Source organism: Melozone crissalis, unplaced genomic scaffold (genome assembly GCF_028551555.1).
Source record: "Melozone crissalis strain CALT ecotype California unplaced genomic scaffold, PUWL_Pcris_2 ptg000034l_1, whole genome shotgun sequence".
NCBI classification, from domain to species: Eukaryota; Metazoa; Chordata; class Aves; order Passeriformes; family Passerellidae; genus Melozone; species Melozone crissalis.
In genome coordinates this window covers 4,081,900-4,105,283 of record NW_026535812.1, presented here as the reverse complement: position 1 = coordinate 4,105,283, position 23,384 = coordinate 4,081,900, and the positions used below count along the sequence as shown (strand labels likewise).

The 23,384-nt window shown below is 40.6% G+C and overlaps 1 protein-coding gene across 2 annotated transcripts in view; it reads right to left on the bottom strand.

Moving 5' to 3' along the window:
* The window catches only part of CLSTN2 (calsyntenin 2), a 315,822-nt gene that overhangs the window by 5,067 nt on the left and 287,371 nt on the right, over positions 1 to 23,384 (bottom strand). The window contains exons 9-15 of one of the 2 annotated variants that reach the window (XM_054282508.1): positions 22,137 to 22,299; positions 10,208 to 10,374; positions 5,997 to 6,145; positions 4,256 to 4,479; positions 2,490 to 2,660; positions 1,748 to 1,917; positions 1,076 to 1,199 (exon numbers count right to left, since the gene is read on the bottom strand). In XM_054282508.1, coding sequence (XP_054138483.1) covers positions 1,076 to 1,199; positions 1,748 to 1,917; positions 2,490 to 2,660; positions 4,256 to 4,479; positions 5,997 to 6,145; positions 10,208 to 10,374; positions 22,137 to 22,299 — 1,168 coding nt within the window. The remainder of the gene's footprint in view (positions 1 to 1,075; positions 1,200 to 1,747; positions 1,918 to 2,489; positions 2,661 to 4,255; positions 4,480 to 5,996; positions 6,146 to 10,207; positions 10,375 to 22,136; positions 22,300 to 23,384) is intronic. The other variant, XM_054282509.1, reaches the window with a different exon arrangement.

Sequence of the window (23,384 nt, the reverse complement as noted above, 5' to 3'; positions counted from 1 at the left end):
TTTTGAGCCACTTAACTACAGAAGACAGGTAGTTAATAAGTGCAGAATCAAATAGTTTTTGCAGTAAAATTCTGTTATGTCCACTTGCATGTTGACCCCTTCTGATCACAGCTGAGGCCTCAAGCTTACTTGAGACAAAATGTACATCTAAAAGCTTGTATTTTCAAAGGTTTCAAACACTTGCAATTTCAATCTCAAGCTCCCAGAAATAAATGCATTGCCACCCTATTTGTCTGTGTTACAACCTTCCTCGGAGACTCTTGAGGACTCAAGACATTTTCCCCCCATTGTTTGGTTGTACTCTGAGAGGCCCCTGTCTCCACCTAGTCACAGGAAGAAGTCTCTCTGAACTACCACATGTAATCAGCTCCATAATTATGTTAGTGGAGAAATGCTGCCACTTTGTATGTACTGAGAGGTACTGCAGTTCCAGGAGCATGGGATAACCCAGTCCATAACCCATTCTGTTGCCTTGCCCTGCCTATAAGAATGTAAATCTGAAATCGAAACAGTATTTAGGAATGAAAAAACCTAGTTTGCAATAGTTTATCCATTAAACATTCATTTTCATTTTAGTGAAGTGTCTCTACAATGTAAAGAAAAATACAGTAATTTTCTAAGCATCTCTGTGTATAACTAATTACAACTACCTACACTTTACATCAGCTTTACTTCTTTACATATGTATCATTCAGCTAAAAGGATTTCAGAATCCATCTTTCAAACAAGTATCTTTGCCCTGCATTTAACTTCACTGAAAAGGTTTCAGATTTGGGTATATATTTTAACTCATATAGCCTAAAAATTAAATAAAAATATATCCTATATATTTTTAACTTGGGGGTCAGAGCACAAAACCATTTATGAAGACTTTAAAAAAGGATACCAGGTTTTAATTTAAAAGTACATTCTTGGACAGAATAGAATTCAGAGTTACCTTCTTTCACACCTGTGATCTCTGAGAGGTCTTAGGAGCTGAAACAATGGACTTTAGTCTGTGGAGCAGGCTGACCCACAAGGGAAACACTGACACATCGGAATCATTGTGAGCAGTCTCTGGGAAGGTGTCACATACCTGAGCTGGGAACTGCACTTACACTCCCCTCAGGGTGCTGAACAGATTGGAGAAATTTGGGCTGGAATATCATGTGATTTACATGGTCCATGAAGTTTGAGTTGGAACTGTGCAGAATATTAACCTGGGAGAAGAGAAAAATAAGAGACCAGATACTCAAAAGTGTTTTATACTTCAAGCCTGCTGGTTCCATATATTACATTGGACTATGAAGTTCATCAGCAGATAGGGACACTACTTCACAGATGCTAAAGGACAAATTAACTTTTGTTTTAATGCCAGTGGAAAATTCACAGCTTAATATATTTCTAATTTGTAGCATGAAAAATGCATTCTAACCTTTCTGGCTATTGACTCTGAAGTGACACAGAGCAGGACTCTTTTGATTTACCTGTTTGGATAAGTAGTGACTTTTTCTTCTCTCTATAATAATCAGCTTTTAGGTGTTGCCTAAACATTATGAAATAACTTTTAATTTTATTAACAATTATTAAGCTATCTTTGTAAACACTTATTAATTTTGACCATATTGCTGAGTAGGTCCTGCAGTTTCCTGGAGTTGTTACCTGGGCTCTAGGTCTCGGCGCTAGGTTGGAAAACATGACTGAGTCATTGCTCACCTGCAGGCTGAACTCACTCACTGCTCACCTCCAGGTTGAACTCACTGCTCACCTCCAGGCTGAACTCCTTGCTCACCTCCAGGTTGAATTCATTGCTGGTGTAACGCCCGTTGAGCTCGGAGCACTTGACCCTGAATTTCCTGTCCGAGGTGGCCGAGGTGCCCCAGTTGCGGTAGCGGAGCTGCCGCAGCACCTGCTCATAGCTGAACATGCTGTCCACACCTGTGGGGTGGGAGGGCAGGGACAGCTCTGGGATAGGCAAGGGAACGCTGCTCTGGCAATAAACAACAAATCAGCTGCTCACAGAACACGCGGAACTCGGCAGAAAGGTCTGGAAATGACAGGGCATCAAATGTTCCCTGACACTCAGTTACGTAAGGATAGTTTTTGGAACTGAATGAAGGTCCCTAATGAAGAGGGGAAAGTACAACAATGGTACAGAATAAATTACTTAGTGATGAGAAAAAAGATGTCCAATGTCCCAGCATTGTTCAGGAGCCCCCTCACTCCCATGTTCCACTGTGATGGTCCACAAGGACCCCACATTTAAAGAAAGCAGGGATGTTGTTTTCCTTACTCGGGGAATAGCAGGAGGGATGCTGAGAATCCAAAGGGCAAACACAGCACATCCAGAGATCAAGAAGCAGCTGCGTTTTTTAAGATACAGTCACCCTTGGGATATTTTCATGGCTAGAAAATCACAGATTTCTGTCCAATTTCTTATACATTTGAGCTTTCATTCCAATATATAATTGATGTGACAAAATAAGGGAAAACAAATTTCCTGAACTTACCATAGATTGAATATCCTGCAGTGGAATTTGTGGCATCTAGATGTTTTCCTTGAAGCTCCCCATGATCTAGTTCTAAACACTCTTGTTCAGGGTCTAGTTCTGCACCAATGACCAAAACATCACAGAAATCCAAGTTGTGGAGCATTTCCTCTACTACCACTTGTTTATTGACTGTGAATCCATGGCATGAGGCATGAAAAAAAAGACAGAAATGAAGAAAAATTATCACAGATCAGCTCATTCATTTTATGTGCTTTGCCTCAGAGCTTTTAATTTTTGCCAGGATAGCTGAACTGCTGTGATGATGAAGGCCTTACAAATACCCAGTGAGATAAATAGAAAATATATTGTTCTTTAGTATAATAAGGCACCCAAGAACATTATTGGAAGTATAAAACTGAAATTTGATCTTGGAAATAAATTCATGTAAAAAATTCCATGTTTCGGTGCTGAATTGATACCAGATTTCTCAAGGAAAACCAAACTGGAAAAATACACATCCAACATATTTATGCTTGGATGATTCTCTCAGTTACTCTATGCCCCATAAACAATTTACATTACAAAGACCTGGCCATCTATCCAAGAGCAAGGCATTATTATAAAAAGCAAGATCCTGTGCTGTGTGACTTAAAGAAATTAAATTATAAGCTGACTGTCCTTCAACATGTACAAGTAAAAAAATAATTCTGTTACTGGAAAAAGGGTAGCATATCAAATTAATATTTAAATTCTCTGATCAACTTAGCACAGAGTGTGTGGCAAAACTGCTTAAGCAGCTCCCTGAGGGCACAGACACTGCAAGTCTGGAACTTCCTGCCCATTTTGCAAACTTGATGTTAGAGGGCAGGAATTTGGGAAGGAAGGCATTGGGAAGGAGGGCACAGCCAGGAAAGCCTAACACTCTAGATTGCCAACTCCTGGTGCAGTGAATCTGGGTGTCTCAGCTCTAAGTTACAGCTGTAACATATCCAAGAATGCAGCCCAAGTCAAATTTGTAGGCTTCAGGCAATCTGTGCCTGTAAACTTGCATACCATTACCCATTTTCTCTTCTTCAGAGACATCCATCTAGTTGCTGCTTATTGTAGTCCAACAAACTGTGTTTAGAATGATTCCTCAAATTACTAGACATTTCATCTGCCTTTTACACAAAAATTCAAAAGATTCCTTTATAGACAATGATTTTAAACTTGATTTATACTTTTGAACATTCACACAGTGTTGAATAATAATACACACATTGCTTAGCAGTAGAATAAATAGTCATCATTGAAAATAAATATTGTAAAGGATTATATATACATTTTATAGGTGGGAAGCTGAGGCATGAGATTACTTTTTCAAGTATCACTCACAAGTTAGTATCAGAGCTGGAAACATAAGACCAGACTAAAACTTCAACTTTTGTTCAATTACTGATTTTCACCTTATCAGCACAATTAACAAAATTCTGTTACAAGTAGAGGCATTCTAATGAAAATATCCTACATAACAGAATATGAAAGGAAGAGTAGAAAGGAATTATTCTAAAGTATACTAAATGAATACTATATAGAATATCTGCTTTTTTTTAAAACACCTTCTGATCTGCTACCATTTAACACATTTTCAATGTGTTGAATTGAATTTCTTCAATACAGCATTACTGTGGCCTAATTAATCTGGGTGAAGTGACTTCCTTTGCATTACTTGTTTGCACCATTCTTTAAAAAAAATGAGCAGACATTACAAAATGAGTAATAATATTTAAAAGAAAGACACAAACCTCTGTCATGTTCTCTTAAGTCCACTGAATGCTCCATTTTAGTGACTGTGCTGACAATCCTGATGTCAGGGAACAGAATAACACCTCTTTCACTTTCAAACTGTGCAGCTGGTCTAGCAAAGTGGTCCATCCCAGTTATGGTAATCTTGGGCTCATTGGCCTGAAATACCATTACATAGGCATCTATATCTGGGATACTAATGCAGACATCTTCACCAAAACATCTGAAAAGACACATCAGCCATTAACTGCATGTAACACATTGCACATCAGTGTGGCACTGGCAATGCCCCAAGCCCAGCTCGTGGCTCTCAGATCAGTCCAATTCATCCTCAGGCACCCAGCTCTGGCCCTCCCCTCCCTTCCCACCTTCACAGATCTCATCCTGAGGGACAAACTCAGTCTTTCCTAAGGTGAATATCAGAATATTATTTTAATGTTTCACTGACATTTAACAGAGCAGCAAGGCGTTAACAAAGTTAACTAGATAACAACTAACTTTAGCAAACCAAACGTTAAATTCAGAAAGTGGAGGCTAATGAATACAACATGGTTATCCTGTCATGTGTGATTGTTGAAAATTGCAATGCAAGATGCAGATTACCTTTGTCAAGTGGGCAGTTTACTTTATCTCTCTCTCAGTGACCACAATCACACCTCCATGGGAGGGGACATTGCTGATAACAGCTATTGAATGTCACTGCATGGCTGATAAGAACTATAGCATCCCATTGGGAGATGTGAGCCCAGGGGGAGGAGCCAAGCATTGCTACCCGGATATAATCCAGGGGTTTTGAGACACCAGCACGGCTTCTCCACTGGATTCCCCAGAGGAGCAGCAGCTGCCTCTCCTTCCCCTGGATCTTCAGAGGAAGAACACATCCTTCTCTACAGATCCCTGCTCCAGCAGAACCACCCCTGACACTACAGGAGGGCTGAGCCACAATTCCAGTGGGACTGCCACCAACACCCTGACCCACAGGGTGTCAGGTTGGGTTCTGACTCTGTCAGTGTTGCTCTAGTGTACTGCATTGTTTATTGTATCCTTTTATTTTTTTCCTTTTCCCTATTAAAGAACTGTTATTTCCTGTTCCCATATTTTTGCCTGAGAGCCCCCTAATTTAAAATTTATAGCAATTGGGAGAGGTGGGGAGGGTTTACATTCTCCATTTCAGGGGAGGCTCCTGCCTTCCTCAGCAGACTCCTGTCTTTCCAAACCAAGACAGTGATTAAAAGGGCCTAATTTTCTATTCAAATGGAAACTTTTTGGGACCCTCCAATATTTGCAGTGAACAAGAGGTGCCTGTACTTCCACTTTCACCTGAATCAGCAGTGTGCAGGAAGTAAATCTCCTGACAAGTTCTGCCTCATTTCATGCTGGCACAGGAGCTGGGCCAGCCCTGGGATGTGAGGCTGGGCTGGCTCCAGTGGGGCTGCCTGAGAGCTCTTAGAACTCTGCTTGTTTTCCCTCTAAAGCCCTGCCCCAAAGCATTAAAGAGAATGCAAGTACATTACACTAACAAGAAAGGCTTCTTAAGAAGGTAATATCAAGAGTAATCCACCATGTAAACGGTGGTTTTGGCATAAAAGTAAATTAAATTAATCCTTTAAAGTTCAATAACAAAGCAGTATGATTTATCAATTTAATTGAGCCAAAATTATTCTTTTTACATGGCCAAAGAGAAAAGTAATTCATTAAAAATGTTCCTAATCTGTTCAGTTCAGCTGAAGTAGAACTTACTGGACTTTAGATGAGACTTTGAGACGTCGCACGCCTGCAGTAGGAAACTGTCTGGAGTTGATGTATGAGACCTTTTGGAGGGCCTGATTTATATTCTCAATGTCATCTCCTTCCATGACAAGGGCTGACTGGGAAGGGTTGAAGTGATACTAGGAGAAATACAGATAATTAGTATTTAAGGGACCAGGTACAGAGTACAAAATAATATATATTTTTAAGGAGTGTTGCACAGATGTAAGTAAAAATTTTAATGATTTAAGAAAAAAAATCTCTGTAGCTATCATTGGCTGAATCCTCATGTTGTTCACTATAACATGTACTTGTATCAGTCACCTAAAAAATGAATCCAGATTTGCTGTTCTTTTCCCAGCCTTATCAACCTTGCTGATTCAATTTCTGCACCAATTTCCAATGCTATTTATTTTTGAACTCTATAGAGGTTCAAAACCTTAACTTACCACCATGATTATTATTTCTGTGCAATCTTTTTAGGTTCAACACATTCCCCATATAAAAGCATTGCCTTTTGAGCCAGCCTAGCATGCAGAAGCATATTTTGGCTGCTTTCTATTGTGGTTTTATCCTGGGCTACCTTTCTGAGATATATTTCAACACGAATGAACAAAACAGTTACAACATTTGCCTCCTACATCTTCATTAATGTCAGACACACTAAAGGGGACTCTCGATCCTGTCTGATGATCAATAAGCGTGTCTTGATTTAAGATGGAGCTGCTCACTTGGGCCAGCAAACCCTGCAAAATCACTGCCTGCTCTTGTAGCCCCAAGCCTTCTCCACTGCATTGCACTGAACACACATCAGTCTTGATGACCAAAAACTTTGTCACTGTTGTGACATAACCAATGACTGATTTTTACCTTCACCATAATTAATCCTAATTACCTGTTTTATCTGTTAATTGGTTCAGTAAACCATCTGCATTGCCGAGGAAATCTGCGTTACCCACTTGACATTGTACCCTACTGTTGCCAGCACAGGACAAAAGCAGCACTTTTCTCTCCTGGAAAGGCTTTCTTTCCCCAAAGCTGGGCATTGATTATGTGAAGATGCTGTTAAAATACAGACAGAGGCTGCCTACACTTCCTTACAGCCAGAAAGGTTAAAAAGCCAAACACATCAAACAGTCTGTGAGGAACAGGAGGAAGTGCAGGGTCCTTTGTCAAACAGAACATGGAGGTTTAAAGCTTGTGCAGGAAGGTCACAACACACTGAAGGGTATTTTTTAACAAAGAGGAGGACTAACATGAATCCCAGCCTGCATATGCTTCTTTATCCTCTCTTTAAGCTAGCAACAGTAGAGAAAAAAAATTAGCAAAGGGAGACTCTAGCTACCCAGTTAATAGCTCAGCTGCAAAACAGCTGGAATGCTGCCAAAGGGACCAGAGAAAGGCCCAGTCTGAGCCATTTTTGTCTTTCTCATTAAAAAAGCTAAAAATAGCAACAGTTTAGAACGTGTCTCAGAGAGCTGTTACAGATACTGAAAATCAGGCTGCAGCCCAAAACCAGTCCAACACTATTGTCTCAGAAACTGCTGTTACACTGCTCTTTCTTAGGTGGTTGAAGCGTGAATCTCTGTGGTGCAAAGTGCCCAAAACACCCTCCAGTATCAGTCTGCCAACTCTGAATCTGCAGAGCACCACCTAAACAGCCCCACAGAACCCACTGTCTGTGCAGCTGTCTCACATACCTGTCTGGGATCAGGTGTGTTTGTTTCTGACACCACAACACCTTTCTCTCTCATTTTCTCTTCAAGGTCAGGCAACTGTTCTGCTTTCAGCTGAGCTTCCTTCTGTCAGCCCCCTAAAGAAACCCTTCCACAATCTCTCTCTTTGCTCCTTTCATTTTTGCCTCCTTCTGTTGCTCTCACTGTTGGAGGCAGTAAGAGCAACATCAGTAACTTTAAAAGCCCAATATCTGTATTTCAGAAAATGAAGATGTTTTAAAGGTTTGCAAAAGCAGGAAAAGGCAGAAAACAATTCCTTGTCTTCCTTTTCCCCTCTGTACTGCCAGTGCAGTGAAGAAGACAGTTACAGATGCTGGAGCAGCAGTGGGTGGTAGGAGAGGGATTTTCCCATGCCCATGAAACAGGAGTGACTCAAATATTTTCAGGTTTCAGAGGGCAAAACAGGGGAGGAATTACTATGCTTTTAAGCACCATGGACTAAATGCACAGTACTGTTGAAGATTGCAATGCAAGATGTTTTCCATTACCATCTGTATGGCAGATTACCTTTGTCAAGTGGGCAGTTTGCCTTATCTCTCTCTTTGAGTGACCACATTCACACCTCCCTCAGGAGGGGACATCTGCTGATAACAGCTATTGAATGTCACTGCATGGCTGATAAGAACTACAGCATCCCATTGGGAGATGTGAGCCCAGAGGGAGGAGCCAAGCATTGCTACCCGGATATAATCCTGAGGTTTTGAGACACCAGCACGGCTTCTCCACTAGATTCCCCAGAGGAACAGCAGCTGCCTCTCCTTCCACAGGATCTTCAGAGGAAGAATGCATCCTTCTCTACAGGATCCCTGCTCCAGCAGAACCACCCCTGACACTGCAGGAGGGCTGAGCCACAATTCCAGTGGGACTGCCACCAACACCCTGACCCACAGGGTGTCAGGCTGGGTTCTGACTCTGTCAGTGTTGTTCTAGTGTACTGCATTGTTTATTGTATCCTTTTATTTTTTTCCTTTTCCCTATTAAAGAACTGTTATTTCCTGTTCCCATATTTTTGCCCGGGAGCCCCTTAATTTAAAATTTATAGCAATTGGGAGAGGTGGGGAGGGTTTACATTCTCCATTTCAGGGGAGGCTCCTGCCTTCCTTAGCAGACTCCTGGCTTTCCAAACCAAGACAAGTACTTTAATTAATGGAAAATCCCAGCAAAGAACTTACTATTAGGCATACACAGGTGGGTTCCTGAAATCCCTACCTGCTCCTGTATTCACTACACTTTAAAACCAGCTTTAACCGACCCCTGTGTCCTATTGCTATGAGAAGCAGCAATGTGAAATTCTTAATGATGTCCTTGGCAGGATAATAAAATAATTCTTTGGGGTCTTTCCTCATATGTAAAAGTTAGAGCTAGCAAAATTCCTCCTTACCTTTGCACTTTCAATTTTCATTTTTACACTCGTTTTCACAAAATGTGTCAGTTATACTACACCACTGCAACCTATCATCACCCAGACAGGCATTTATTTGGGTGCATTTCAGGTCAGTCTGTACAACAGAAAGGTTTGGCTAATAAAATGCTGTCCATGGCACTCCCACTGCATGTTCCAGAGGAAGTGTTAGAGCAGCATCCTCCTCCTCTCTGAAAACCCCACAACGAAACACCCCTGTTCAGTTCCTCAGGATGCATTGTCTGCACCCAAAGGAACTTTCTGGGCTGGAAGGGAAGCTCAGCTCCTTTGGAAGTGGTATTTGTGTGCTAGGAAACATCTTCACAAATTCATTTACACTGAGCACAAGAACACTGCCACCAAATAATGGTGTCAGTAAAAGAAAACTGACAATGCAGCTTATGTGAGCATTGGAATAGCCAACATCCTACATGTGTATCCAAAGAACAGAATTTCAGAATATCTGAATGAATGCAAACACATCTAGCCACTAGGTCAACTGAAACAGGATTTCCCTGTCTGTTGTTCTCCAATCTTAGAAAAAGCTCCACATTACCAGTAGTCATATGCATAATGAAGATGGATAATGACTTATATTCAAATCTAAAAATTTAATTTCTTGACTTTAGGGTTTTATGTGTTCATTTTTCATGTACCATAAAGTTTTCCTGTTTGAACACACTGATTTTTAGAATGGGACTTATTAGGACTTATTATTCCACTGCTTTAAAACTACTTGAGATCAAAATTCAATAAATCTTTGGAATCATGTCTGTTTCTGTATAAGTAACAAAATAAGCATGAAAACACAACCTGGCAATTCATACAGGCTCTGAAGTATCAGCAGTGCCTTACTTTCTGATCATCTAGCTCTGCAAAAATGGAAACATTTTTCTTTTCAGTGTCACAGTTCTTTTACTGTTCTGTTTTTTCTTTGCATGATTTTATGGGAAATTACATTGCTTCTATGAGTATATTTGCACTGTACGTACTCTACCTTGGGCTCTCCATTTCATAAATCAGATCTAAATTTTTATCAAAGATGATGTCAGTTCATCCCTCACCTTTATTCCTTGGCCAAGACTCTCAAGAGAATTAATATCGAGCCCTTCCTTGCAGGCCTGCAAGCAGGAAATCACTTTCTGACTCTCAATTTTCCCTGGCCGTATTGTCAGGCTGGCCAGGCTGCCATGGAAATACTGAGCAAACCTGGGCTTGGTGACTTCACCTCCTGCAAAAAAAGAGGATGCAAAATGGTTATTGGGACCAACACACAAACTGCATATGTAATAAATCACTTTATGTTTTAACACGTTTAAGAATCTCTATCCATCTCAGTCAAGGGTATTTGAGATCCCATTTGTTGTGGTACAGTGGAATGTCTTTGTGGATTGTTGGGTTCTGTCTGGTTGCAGGCTATCTTTAAGATTCTTGATTTTCCACGATTATGTTCAGGTGTTTATAAAGCTGAGACAGTGTCAGAGCTCAGTGCATCCCTCTCGGTGTCCAGAGTTGCCAAGGACCGTGCCAGGGGGGCTCAGAGACCCTGGCACACAGCCCAGAACACCTGGAGATTTGATTTTTACCCTTGGAGCAAGTTGCCAGCTTTGTATGAGGACCTGAAAGTCACACAGGTTTGAATGGTGTAATAATAAGATATTCACAGGGTGAAAATGTAGATTTTAGGATTTTTGGTATGGGGGTTATGGGGACAAGATGGAGGAATCAGGGCGTGTCTAGTCCTTTTTCTTTCTTCTTCTTGTTCTCCATTTTCTGCAGTGATATTGACACTTTGGGATTGGTTTAGAGTAGAAGCTCACTGTCTAACACAGGTGATAGGCATTGGGAATTAAGAGTAAATATGTTTTACGTAGTTTATAGTATAAAAGGACAACACCGCCTTGGGGGCGGTCAGAGTGCCTGTGGCTGCCCTGCTGAGCAGATCTCGGCTGGTCAGAAAGAAAATTTTATAGATAAGAATTAATAAACAACATCAAGACCTAAAAGTGAAGAGTCCAGACTTGTTCTTCAGTTGCGCAGGCCAAAGCAGAGACATCCTGCACATCTTGGGGCAGCAATAATCAACAGCAACCCAAGAAGACAGCAAACCCAGAGATGAAAGACGGCTTCCCAAATGTATACAAGGAAGCAGATGATTTTTAAAAATGACCTTACTCAAGTACTCAAACACTAACTTAATAAATGTTAAAGTCCAATATTTATTTATAAAAAAGCAGTATTTGCAAGTGTTCTATGACAAGATCAGCTACCTCTGCCTTTGTCCTCCCAAGAACACAGCACCAGATGAGCTGAGAGTGTGGCTCTCTGTGTGCAAACTGCCACACTCCCTGGGCTGTGTCTGAGGACATGCTGGCAATTCCTGCAGCGAGCAGGGAGCTGTGCACAGCCCCTCTCTGAGAGGCTGGGAGTGCTGTCCCTGCCCCAGGTGCATCATTTGGTGCCAGGTCTGGTCCTGTCTCTCTGTGTTGCACCTGCAGACATGCTCGGTTTGCTTCCACTCCAGGCACTCCGAAGGAAGGCTGATCTTTAGGAGCTGTCAATAAAACGTGATTACAGACTGCCTGCTCCAGTGATCATGGCATCTCAATTACTCTTGGGACAGTTAGTGATTTACTCATCCTCCTTTAGGAGAATTTTTAGAGCTTGTCTTTCCTACAGTGTTATCTCTCTCAGTGCATGTGAATTACTGCCTGCCTCGAGCCTGGGAGGACCAAGGAAGCCACAGAGCAGGGAGCCAGGCAGACTAATTGGATTAGCAGTTGACAAGCTGTTGATAAGGTGTTGTAATTGGTAGATAACTCATCTCTACAGTGTTTGTAGCTTTAGTATCAAACAACTTGGTTTTGGCAGGCAAGATAGCTCAAACTTGCACTTTAACTTGTGTGTAGATTGGCGTTGGATAGGGATGCAGTGGCAGATTTTCTTTAGGCTGCTGTTGTTACCTAAAACCCTGAAAACCCTCACTTCCAGTCTCTGTGGGATGAGCATTATGAGGAAGACTCGAGCTATTTTATATAGTGAAGAAAATACACACTGGTGCACTGACAGAAAAGGGGCGTCCAAGCAGGCTGTTTTTTCAGAGAAGTAGGAAGGGGTTTTTTTGTTTGTTTGGCTGGTTGGTTTGGGTTTTTTGTGGTTTTGTTTCTTGTTTTGTTGTTGTTTTTTCTTTTCTTTTTCGTTTTTTCTTTTTTTTTTTTTTTAAACATTACAGCACAAACTGCCTCATTTTTTCTTACCCCAAAGAAAAGTTCCCAAGGGGAAGTTATTCTTGTCCACTCTCATTCATTTGTCCATTACACAGGAAATTTCCTCTGGGCAGAATTTTGAGATTTTTTTTTTGACATTTGAGATTTCCTAGAAACTTTCACATATACGACAGCTAAAGTTCAACCTTTCTGATACTTACCAAGAGAATTATTTGTTAATTATTTGGTAAATCAATAGTGCATTTTGGGGACATTGGCTTTTCAGCCAAAATGCTGTTATTTTTATCTGCTTACATTGTCTTTAAAAGTACATATACAGCAGTAATATAACTGGACAGAAAAAGATATGCTGAATTAAAAAAAAAAAGCAAGCATCTCCTTAAAAATGAGACAAAATAATTTAAGAGCTTACAGAAGAAGAAGGAATCATATTTTGTTTGAAGCTCCACATTCTCATATCACTACAGAATTGTGAAGACAGCAAGTTCCAAGGCTAAAATACCAACACTAATCCTAGAGCTTTGAAGTTTAGAAACCTATAGTATGTCTGCCAGTAGGTCTTAATAATTCTGAGGAGATGCAAAATAAGAAGCAGGCTCAGATCAGTGAATGCATTTAAATGTGCAATACACTCATCAAACACAGCAAAAACCTAGTCCTCAACTGTGTTGTATCTTGTGTTTCACTCAGCACTATGTTTATTGATTGCTATGGATTAATATGCTGTGAATGCTAATTCTTGGAGGATGGTTAAGTGGTTAAGGCTAATTAATAATGGAGCCAAGTGAGGAAAACAGAACCTTCCCTGCTGCCAGGGAATTAAGTTAATGTCTGTAACTGAAAAAAGACTGAAATTACACTATAGTTTAGTCATCAACTATTCTTACTACAATTCCTTCCATGAAAATTTTTTGAAGCTACTGATTTTTTTCTCTTCCTTAAATGTAAATGTTGTGGTTGCCATCCCAGTTGTGAGGGAACACAGGCCACAGGGTTGTTGGGATCTTGCTGATAAAATTGTGCATTGCTTTTCACACCTGACTCAGCATGCACCAACACTTCTGAAGTCTGGCAGATACAGGAGGATGGATGGTGGCTTTTGGCATTAATTCAACCCTTGTAAAAGGAAGGTGGTGTCAGCAGACTGTGGAGGCATCCAGAGGAACCATGACATCCATAATTATTCACTACAATACTGTTCACCCCTTAGGCATTGTCGAAGTAGCATGCATCATAGCTTTCACTTGCTAAAATAATAACTGTTTTCTGGACTGAGATTCTTCTGTGCTGGTTCTCATCTCTTTTGCTGCTGGAATTATCTAGATAATAGATAACTAGATAATTAGATAACTAGATAACTAGAGCTATCAGGGTATGCTGACGGGCAGTGCCCCATGATATTAGGTGCAGCCTAGAGGCATCGCCTACACTGGGGCCAGGGTTTTCCCCTCCCACAAGAAGCCTAAAAGCCTCTGAGCCATTGTGAGTGTTGATTGCCTCCTGTCCCATTCTCAGCTGGGGCTGAGCTCACAGGAAGGAGCACAGCCAGGGACATGCAGGAGACCCCACAGGCCCCTCAGTGGGGAGTGATAACGCTGCCAGTGAAAGCAAGACTTTACAATATCAGTTCTTGGCACAGACACAGTTAGAGCTGCTCCCTGAAATTTCAAACACACCAGATCAAATGGAGAAGACCAACCTACTTAATTTTAGCTGAGTATGTTGCAGATGTCTGTCTGTCTGTCTTGGGGGCAGTTCAGTGGGGATGACTCCTTATACACATGGAGGAAAACAAATGTTTTGTTATAAACAGTTGAAGACTGCCAGATGAACAACAATTTAGGGGGGTTAAGAACTGTTACCTGGCAATCCCCTCTCGCTGCAGACACAGAGAGGTTCTGCTAGATATAACATTTTATCTGTTAGATATAGTATAGGGGAGTCCAGGGGGAACTGAAGAATCCCAGGGTTTGGACTTCATGGGGTTGAAATGCTTCATTAAAGAAGCAGAGCCTGTTTCCATGACACGTTTCTTTTTCATTTTGCATTGAGTTGATATAAAGTGTGACAGAATTTGATTAGCGTTGAATTTTGCAGTTGTAGGTTTGATTACACAGATGTAAAGTGCTGTTTGCCTTCCTTACCAATCTCCAAAGAACAATCAGCACGTCAAAACAAGTGACTTTATTGAGCTCACAGATTTTGCAGGCTTTTTGTCCTATCCTAATAATGAGCAAGTAATTATCAAGGCAGTCAAATCACAATGAGCTTTTCATGGGAAATGGTGAAGTCAAGAGAATTTCCAACTGAGATGCAATTTTTTAAAGATATTCTAGATTCTGGTTATACTGAGCTAGATAATTAAAGAACAATTGAGTATTTAGGGTTCCATCATAAAGACTGAATTAATCTGGGAGCAGGCAGAAGACATTCTGGCTCTGAAGTCTTCAGGTCCAAGCCTCCAAATTTATCCCATCTTTTTATTACAGCAGTTTAGGGAGCTAGGTTTAATTCTCTGACAAGGAGATTGGCTGTAAAACAGGATGAAACTTAACACAGATTTCAGGAGTATCTCCAATAAGTGACATGACATTTCTCAGCACAGAAAAGTTTTAGTGGGGTTTTTTATATCACTCAGATAAAAAATAACCATAAATTCGTCATCAGACATGGCCCATGTTAAGTCTGCTTCTGCTCTGGGTAGGTATCATAACCCAACAACCTCACTCAAACAGCTTTAGGCTTTAAAGCTTTATCTGAAGTAGGCCAAGTTCAGAGAACACTAAAGGCTCCCTGCTCTTACATGTCCAAATGCCAACTGATGTCTTTGCAATACATCCTTAAACCCAAAGTGGGTATAACTTACACTATTGATGATGATTTTTCTTAGGATAATAAAAACACTATACAATTTTTCACAATCCAGCCAATAGATAAATGTTGCTCAAAAAACCTAAATCCCTATTCTCCAAAAAATATTTTTGTGCTGATAAGTAGTTCTCCCTGCAGAAATTGAGTTAAAAATGGGGCATATATCTAGGGTAACAGATTTGAATGCAAATTCAGCTCTCCAAGAAAACACCCTCCTAAACTAAACCTTCCATGTGTGTTTGCATTTCTATTACAGCTGAAACTCAGCAAAGGTCTCTGAAGTGCAGTGAAATCTGCCCCATCTTTCTGTGGATGAGAAGGACTGTCACAGACATCTTTTATGGAAAATCCTTTCCTTAGGATTTTTCCTCCCGAGAAGCTGGGAGGCCTCAGGAACAAAATGTAAACAATGGTTATCTGCTGCTGTGGAATGCAACAGGTGCATCTGTGATTGGCCCATGTGGCTGTTTCTAATCAATGGCCAATCACAATCAGCTGGCTCGGACACAGAGCCCCAAGCCACAAACCTTTGTTATCATTCTTTGCTATTCTATTCTTAGCTAGCCTTCTGAGGAAATCCTTTCTTCTATTCTTTCAGTATATTTTAAATGTAATATATATCATAAAATAATAAATTAGCCTTCTGAAACATGGAGTCAGATCCTCGTCTCTTCCCTCATCCTGGGACCCCTCTGAACACGGTCACAAATGACAGTGCAGCAAGAGCACTGCTGTGCCCATGGAAGCACTGGGACACAGATGCTCAGCATCTCACTGTGCTGAGCTCTGTCCTGGTGCTGTTGCATTCAGGTGTGCTTGTACTTCTCCTCTGAGGTGTCAGGTTTGTGCAAGCTATGGAAGCACCCTTGGCCTGATCCATTAGTGTTGGATGCACAGCAGGGGGAATCTTTATCTGTTAAATACCTTAATTTCTGGAGGAAGTCCAAGGTTGAGTGATACAGGGTGTCACCAGCTGGGTTCTCTGTACAAATCAGGAATGGGACAGGGCTGTGGAACGTGCCTTGAGCTGTTTTATTTTCCATCATCACTCTCATTACATGATTATGACAATGGGAAGATGCCAGCAGCTCACATCCCAGGCAGCAGATAAAGAACTTAATGTTACAACTCACTTTAAAAGTTTTTTGACCAATCCCACAAAGCAAAAGCACACTGACAGTAGTTCCATCCAACCACTATTAGCACAGGTACCTTTGGTTAAACAATGCTTGCTTATTTCAAATACAATACCTGCTTGTGAGCCTTAAAACACAATGCACAGAGCTCCATTATTAAGCTTCAAATTCCCTAATATCTCGCTAGATAAACTTTTCTGTAGCTTAGAGAGTTATTCCAGACAAGCATTAATACACAGATCACTGTTCTATTTGCCCTTGCTTTTCTACTTTTTACATAATTTTTCTGCTGACCAATCTCACGGCTGCTGCTTAGCTCTAATCACAGTTCTACTGTCTCTGAGGCCTGCCTTTGCAGCTTTCCCAAAACCCTCTGATTTTGTGGGTTCCCACACAGGGTGCTGCTACACTGCCCACACTGGCTCTCTTTTTTCTGACCCCTCTCCAAATTTTAACTCTTCTGGTGCTTCTTGCCTTGAATCATTAGTCAGTTCTGACTGCCCTGGATGATTTCTGTGTCAGCTGAGGGCTGGCATGTGAGGATAATAAGGTTATTCTACAGAAGGGCTTCATAGAAAACCTGATCTTTCCAGCATATGTTAAGATAAGAGGAAAATGATAGGAGAATACAGAAGAAAATCATAATAGAAAACAGCAATTCCTTAGAAAACAGGACCTACAATAGCCTTCAGCTGTATCCATGATAATAAAGTAGCTGTTGACAGGCTTCTCCTAAATACCTTCTCTATGCAGTGTCTAGCAGGATTACACTGTGAGGCTCTAGCACTGCTGAAGGGTGGCACTGATAGAAACAGTGAATTACAGCTATGGTAAGCTACAGCATAACCTTGTGACAAGTAATTCACTTGTGTCCCTTCTTTCCTGACAGACCTTTAAGAGCCATTCACAAACTCCTTGCCTCCCAAAATGCCTGGTATGAACTCAGGACCTTATCTTTTCAGAGAAACCATGAGGAAGTCTGTCTTCTGCCCCTGGTATAAAAATTATCAGACTACCAAATCACATAAACTTGCTTCCTTGCTCTGTCTGCTTTTGCCCCTGAATGTATAGCAATAAAGGGATCAGAGTGGGAACCTATAAATCTTGGTTTAATGGAAGAAGTTTGTCACTCTGTAAAAGGGTCCATTTGCTATGTCCTCAGATAAACTGAATCAGAAATAATGAACTCAGAGGAGAACTTCATGGGGTGAGCTCTTGTAAAGTGTGCTCCAGGACAGGCTAACAATTTGCCTTGCTCAGGAGAATTAAATAGGATGTTAAAACCTAAAAGGGAGAATAAGAACAGAAGATCATGAATTCTGATTCTATTCTTGCTGTGATGCAGATTTTTTCAAGCGACCCATAGAAAAATCATCTACTGCCCTTTATTCCCACAGAGTATGGGTGACTCTCCTGCCTTGCTGCACCTTTTTATTATTTGAAAAGATCTTGAGACTCTTAAGGTAAGCGGGCAAATCTTAAAGTATTTTTATGCTAAAGAATAAAAAGTGTAGTAATGAGAACCTTGGGGAGCTCCCAATGGACCATGTCTGCTTTGATACCCATTCAGGGAAGAAGCAGTTCAGAGACAGGGCCACCTCCCTCCTGTTCTCTTTGGTGTCTCTTTTGCTCTGGGAGGAAGATGTGCAAGCAAGTCAATTTTGTCCTTTAGATATGCTGAGAGAGTAATTCTGCCTGAAAATTTCTTTCACCAATAGAGAAAGAGCAGCACTTTGGCCTTAAATAACCTGACCTCCATCAAAATCACACCCTTGACAATCATCACTAGACCAGCGATGTGAACAAAATTTTAAAGATGTGAAGATTAAGTTATAGAATTAACCATATGTACCTGCAGAGAAAGCTGTCAAACTTCATGAGGGTACAGAAAGGGCTAATTCCAGTTATTTCTGCCCTCACCAGGAGCCCAGTTTGCTCAGCTTTGTGGTCAGCCTTACCTTTTCCCAGGTCTCACAGCACTGAAATCCCAGCTAAGGAATAAGTTGGGATTTGCCATGCATGAAGGCTGGCACTTCACTGTGGTTACCAAACCAACATCAACACTTTAGCCTAAAGATAATGCTTAAACTCCTACCCTCAAATAAACCACCCCCACTCAAGTATAGCAGTACTGCGCATCAACTGCACAAAAAAGAATTCACTCTAGGCTAACCATTGTGAAGGACCCTAAATCAATGAGTAAATCTGCTTAGATCTTCTGTTTAGTAAGATCCTTGAAGAAAAAACCAAAGGTTTTAGATTAAAAAAGGAAAATTATACCACAGCAACATACAGTATACCTAATTTTTAGTAAAGTTCATATTGACTATGCCAGAACAAATCATGCAGCTTTCCTCATGTGCAGAGTGTCATTAGAGCTGGGAACCATTCCCTAGGCTTGGTTTTAAGTAATTGGGCCATTTCCTGGACTGCAGTAAACTTGACCCAGTGCCTGACAGACCCTAGGAAGGGTCTTTTCCATCACTTTTAGAGGCTGGCTTTCTGCTTTTTCAACCATCTTCACTCCCTGCTTGTCTCCAAGAATATGCCCTTCAGGAAAAGGACAGTTTTCCCTACTTTTTGGAGAGCTCTAGCACACAACTCACATTATTTAAAGAATTTTTGCATAAAATCAGGAACAAATGAAAAAGGCAAAATTTTTACACTGCCAGGGAAAGGGTAAAGATGTAGGAGAGATTTGCTTATGCCACAGACAAGCCAAGTGAGCAAACCATAGGCTAAAGTTTGAATTTGTCACATAAGCCTGAGGAATTGCACATTCAGTTTGTTTTCATGTTATGGTCAGGAGAACAGCACTGATCTTAAACTGCTCTTATATTTCACTTGAGAAGCTGAAGGTAGAAATAAAAAACAACCTAACTTTTTATAATGGATGCTATAAACAAGCCTATAAAAGTCAGAAAACAGTTACTCAGGCATTGGAATATTAGTAATAGGCAATAATAGAATTTTACATGTCCAAGATTCCTTCAGGCTATAACTCTGAGAAAGACAAGGAGGAGGTGCAGGCATGGTGCTTGCTGCAGAGTCCCAGGATGAGGAACAGTGTAAGTGATGGAAAGATCAAAGAGTCAGTCACATCCCAGAGCACACTCAGGCTCCTAAAGAAGCAGCAGAGAACAATTCCCAGTTTCCAGACCAGAACTGAACATTTTCATCTACAAGAGGGTAAATGCCCCATAGCAGTAGCAGATTTTCCTATTAGTGCTAACAAAGTAAATTGCCATTTTTGTTCTTGATTTTTCACTGTCCTCTAAATGCACTGCTCCTGCTCCCTGCCAGTCTTTCAGCTGCCCCACAGCCTCAATGACTTTTGGCTGTCAGCAAATCAGAGTCAGTGTGGGGAAAAAAAGGAATATTATTTCTTCTGATGCATTTACTTGTCTGAGTTTTCAAATAATTTGACTTTGACAAATGGATGCTGTGTACTCAGAACTGTAAAGTGGTTTAGTAAAGACAGGAAAGAAGATCTTGCCCTTTCTGAAGGAAGAGGTTAGACCAGTGTTCCTTTCTGTCAGTGCTTTAATGAAAAGAAAGGAAGTAGTCTTAGCAAACCAGAGCTGGAAATTCTTCATATCCTCTTAACAAGGAGACTCCTGAATGGCTTATGACACCAAAATCACCATATTTTTTTACTGAAATAAACCACAGAATGCTGTAAAGCAGCTTTATAATGTTGTGAAAATGTAGAGGTTTAGACTATTGTTACTGGCTAAAATGTATAAGCCTAAGTAGACTTAATAAAAATTTCACAGAAAGTATTTATAGTCAAAATATTTATTTCATTGAGCCCCTTTTTCTTGAAATATATAAACTTTGAAAATTATTGTTTTGACTAGAATGGATTGTTTTGACTAGAATTATTTGACTATAATAGATTTGACTATAATAGATTTGACTAGAATAGATTTTCTATGTTTATTAATTACTCTTTCACAGACTGAAATACAGTGCTGAATCTTATTAACAAAGTGGCTTTCCACACCATTCATGTAAAATAGTTTGAGGTGATCAAAACAAATGTACCAAATGATAAGATTTGTCAAAAGCAGTATCTTGAAATCTTGTTTCACATGACCATTAGAAATTTATCTTCTTGCCTCACCCATGATAGTTTATCAGAATCTTCAGCACACTGCATTACTAAATCTTAGCATTTTCATTAGGTGGAAAATTTTTTTCCACTTTTGAGGAACTCATATTCTGTCACTATGAAAAGAGCAATAACAATATTACAGTAAATACTAATGGCAGCTATACATATGATTTCAGTAGTTTAAATTAGGTGTTCCACCAAAAGAGAAGAAGAATCTTATCCTGAATGGTTATTAATTAAGCCATCAAATTATCCCAGGCAAAAAAAAAATGTTTGAAAACAATTTCCACTTTTTATTTTTAACAGCTTAAATATGAAATATAGTCCCTGGCCTGAATGTATTGGGAGCCTACATGAGCAGTTTTGCCTTAATTCCTTATCTTCCCAATTTGAGTATTATTCACAGCCTCTATGGCATTTGCTCATGTCTCGAAAGAACTAAATTTACAAATTACATTTGCATTTTCTAACTCTGGAACTTTGATCTAAAAATACTGCACCAATATTGCATAACAAAAAAAGCAACACATACAAACACCAGCTAGACAAGAAACAGTCTGTACTTTCCCCAGTATATGGGATTAGTGCAATGCCGACCAGCTTATCACAACTACAATAATTATCAATATTGTCAACTTATGAAATTTTGTTTTTAAGGTTAGTGCAGCTTCATTCTGCATGTTTTCCTCAAAGTAGAGATTGGATCTCTACCCCACTCATAATCTAACAGCTGAATTTGCTTCGAGTACTATTAACACTGAACAGCCCTGCCATGAGTAAGATGTCCAAATTTTGCAAATAAGCAGAGATCAAATTGGTAAACAAGGTGATAATGGAGAAAGTGAGACTACATGAAAGAGTGGGGAAGAGACAGAATCTATGTTAAAGCATTTTTCCTAATTATAATTTCCTTCAATTCATACTTTAAGTGGAAAAAAGACAGTGTAAATTGAAAATCAACATGGAAGGGTAATGGAGGCAACTTTACAAAAACAGAGCAGCAGAGAAAAAGGAGCGCTTCAGGTACAAGGCAGAGAACAGAGAAAGAAAGTGGTGCAAGGATCAGGTAAAGAGAATGAGAAGAATTGGATTATAAAGGGTAGAAAACAGAGAGAGGTAATATTTAAGCAAAAGCCCATATGGCTCAGGGGTTTGGACTTCTGGATTTATTTTACTCTCACTTTTACCTCTGGTGTACAACAGGGTCAATCAAGTAAATTCCTGGAATTGCTGGTGAGATACATCCAATGTGAAGGGCCCAGGACTGGGCCAGGAGTTGTAAAAGAAATCTGAGGCAGGGACTGAAAAGAGATAGCTGGAGCTCTTTAGTACCTAGATAGTTCACTTAAGGCGGAAAAACAAGGGAAACAATTAAAAGGAGCACAAAAGATAAAGAAGACAATCTTTCACACTGAATAGACAAACTGTATCCAATACTTCTTCAGGTGATGAAAATGCAAAGCCTGTTAATGTCCTGCCCATTTTATCCTTGGACTTGATTCATTAACAACTCTGGATTTACACCTGATTTTAAACCATCAATCTCTTAGCAGTTTATTTCCTATACAACCAGCAACACAGGCAAGATTCTTTATTGGCCTGAACTCCTGGTAGTGTTGCCTGTTTTCTGGTGTGATTTTACCTTGCCAGCAGGCCCCCACTGTGAGCTGCATGGCAATGTGGGAGGGGTGGATGGGCCAGTCGTTGGTCACCAGGTACGGCTCGTACGTCGTCCCGTCCATGTACAGCGTCACCACGGGGAACTCCACGTTGACCACGTAGTAGTGCCACTCCTTGTCACAGATCTGGGAGACACAGCAAGGTATTAGTCAGCTCTTACAGTGGCTGATTGTTATATCCCATGTGGTTTTCAAATTGTGTTTCCAAATTTCAGTTATAGGAAATAATGTTACTGTAATTTCTATGTCTCCAACATTAATGATGTTGATAAATACTCTTGGAAAAATATATATTCACAAAATATATGTGATAAATAGAGGCTTCTTAAAACACACTCTGAAACAAGACATGGATAGAAAATAGAAAAATCAGGCAATTTGGTATTTCATCTGTATTTCCACATTTCCTAATACATAATTATCTTAGGTTACAAATGCAAGATGTGGCTGGGGTTGTGTATTCTATTGCCATTGGTTAGAGGTGGGGCAGTTATCTTCTGTTCATTGGGCAGTTTCCTTTATCTCTCCCCCAGCCAACCCTCCCTCCAGGAGATCTCTGCTGTCCATGGCCACTGAGTGTCCCTGCAGGGCTGATCCAATCCCAGCATCCCATGGGGAGATGCTCCGCCCAGGGGAGGAGCCAAGCATTCCTACCTGGATCCAATCTGAGCCTGGCACAGCACAGCAGCCTTTGCCCCCTGCATTGCCAGAGGAGCAGCTTTCTGCTGCCCTGCATGGCCAGAGGGAGCCCAGGCCCATCTGCAGCAGCCCTGGAGCTGCAGAGGAAAACTCCCCCCTTGTGCAGGATCCCTGCTGCAGCAGAGCCACAGCTGGCACTGCAGGAGGGCTGAGCCCCCATGGCATGGGGCTGGGACACCGCCCTGGCACACAGGGGGCAGGGACTGCTCTGACTCTGGCATTGTTGTTTTGTACTACTGCTTTTTTTTTTTTTTCCCTAATAAAGAACTGTTATTCCTAATCCCATATCTTTGCCTGAGAGCCCCTTAATTTCAAAATTATAATTATTCAGAGAGAGTTACATTTTCCATTTCAGGGGAGGCTCCTGCCTTCCTTAGCAGACATCTGTCTTTTCAAACCAAGACAATAATATTAGTTTCTTAATGCTTGTATATAGTGTTGAAAACAGAACACTTCATGTAAAATACACAGAGGATGTACCGGCATAGTTACTGAGCATTCCTATTCGATGC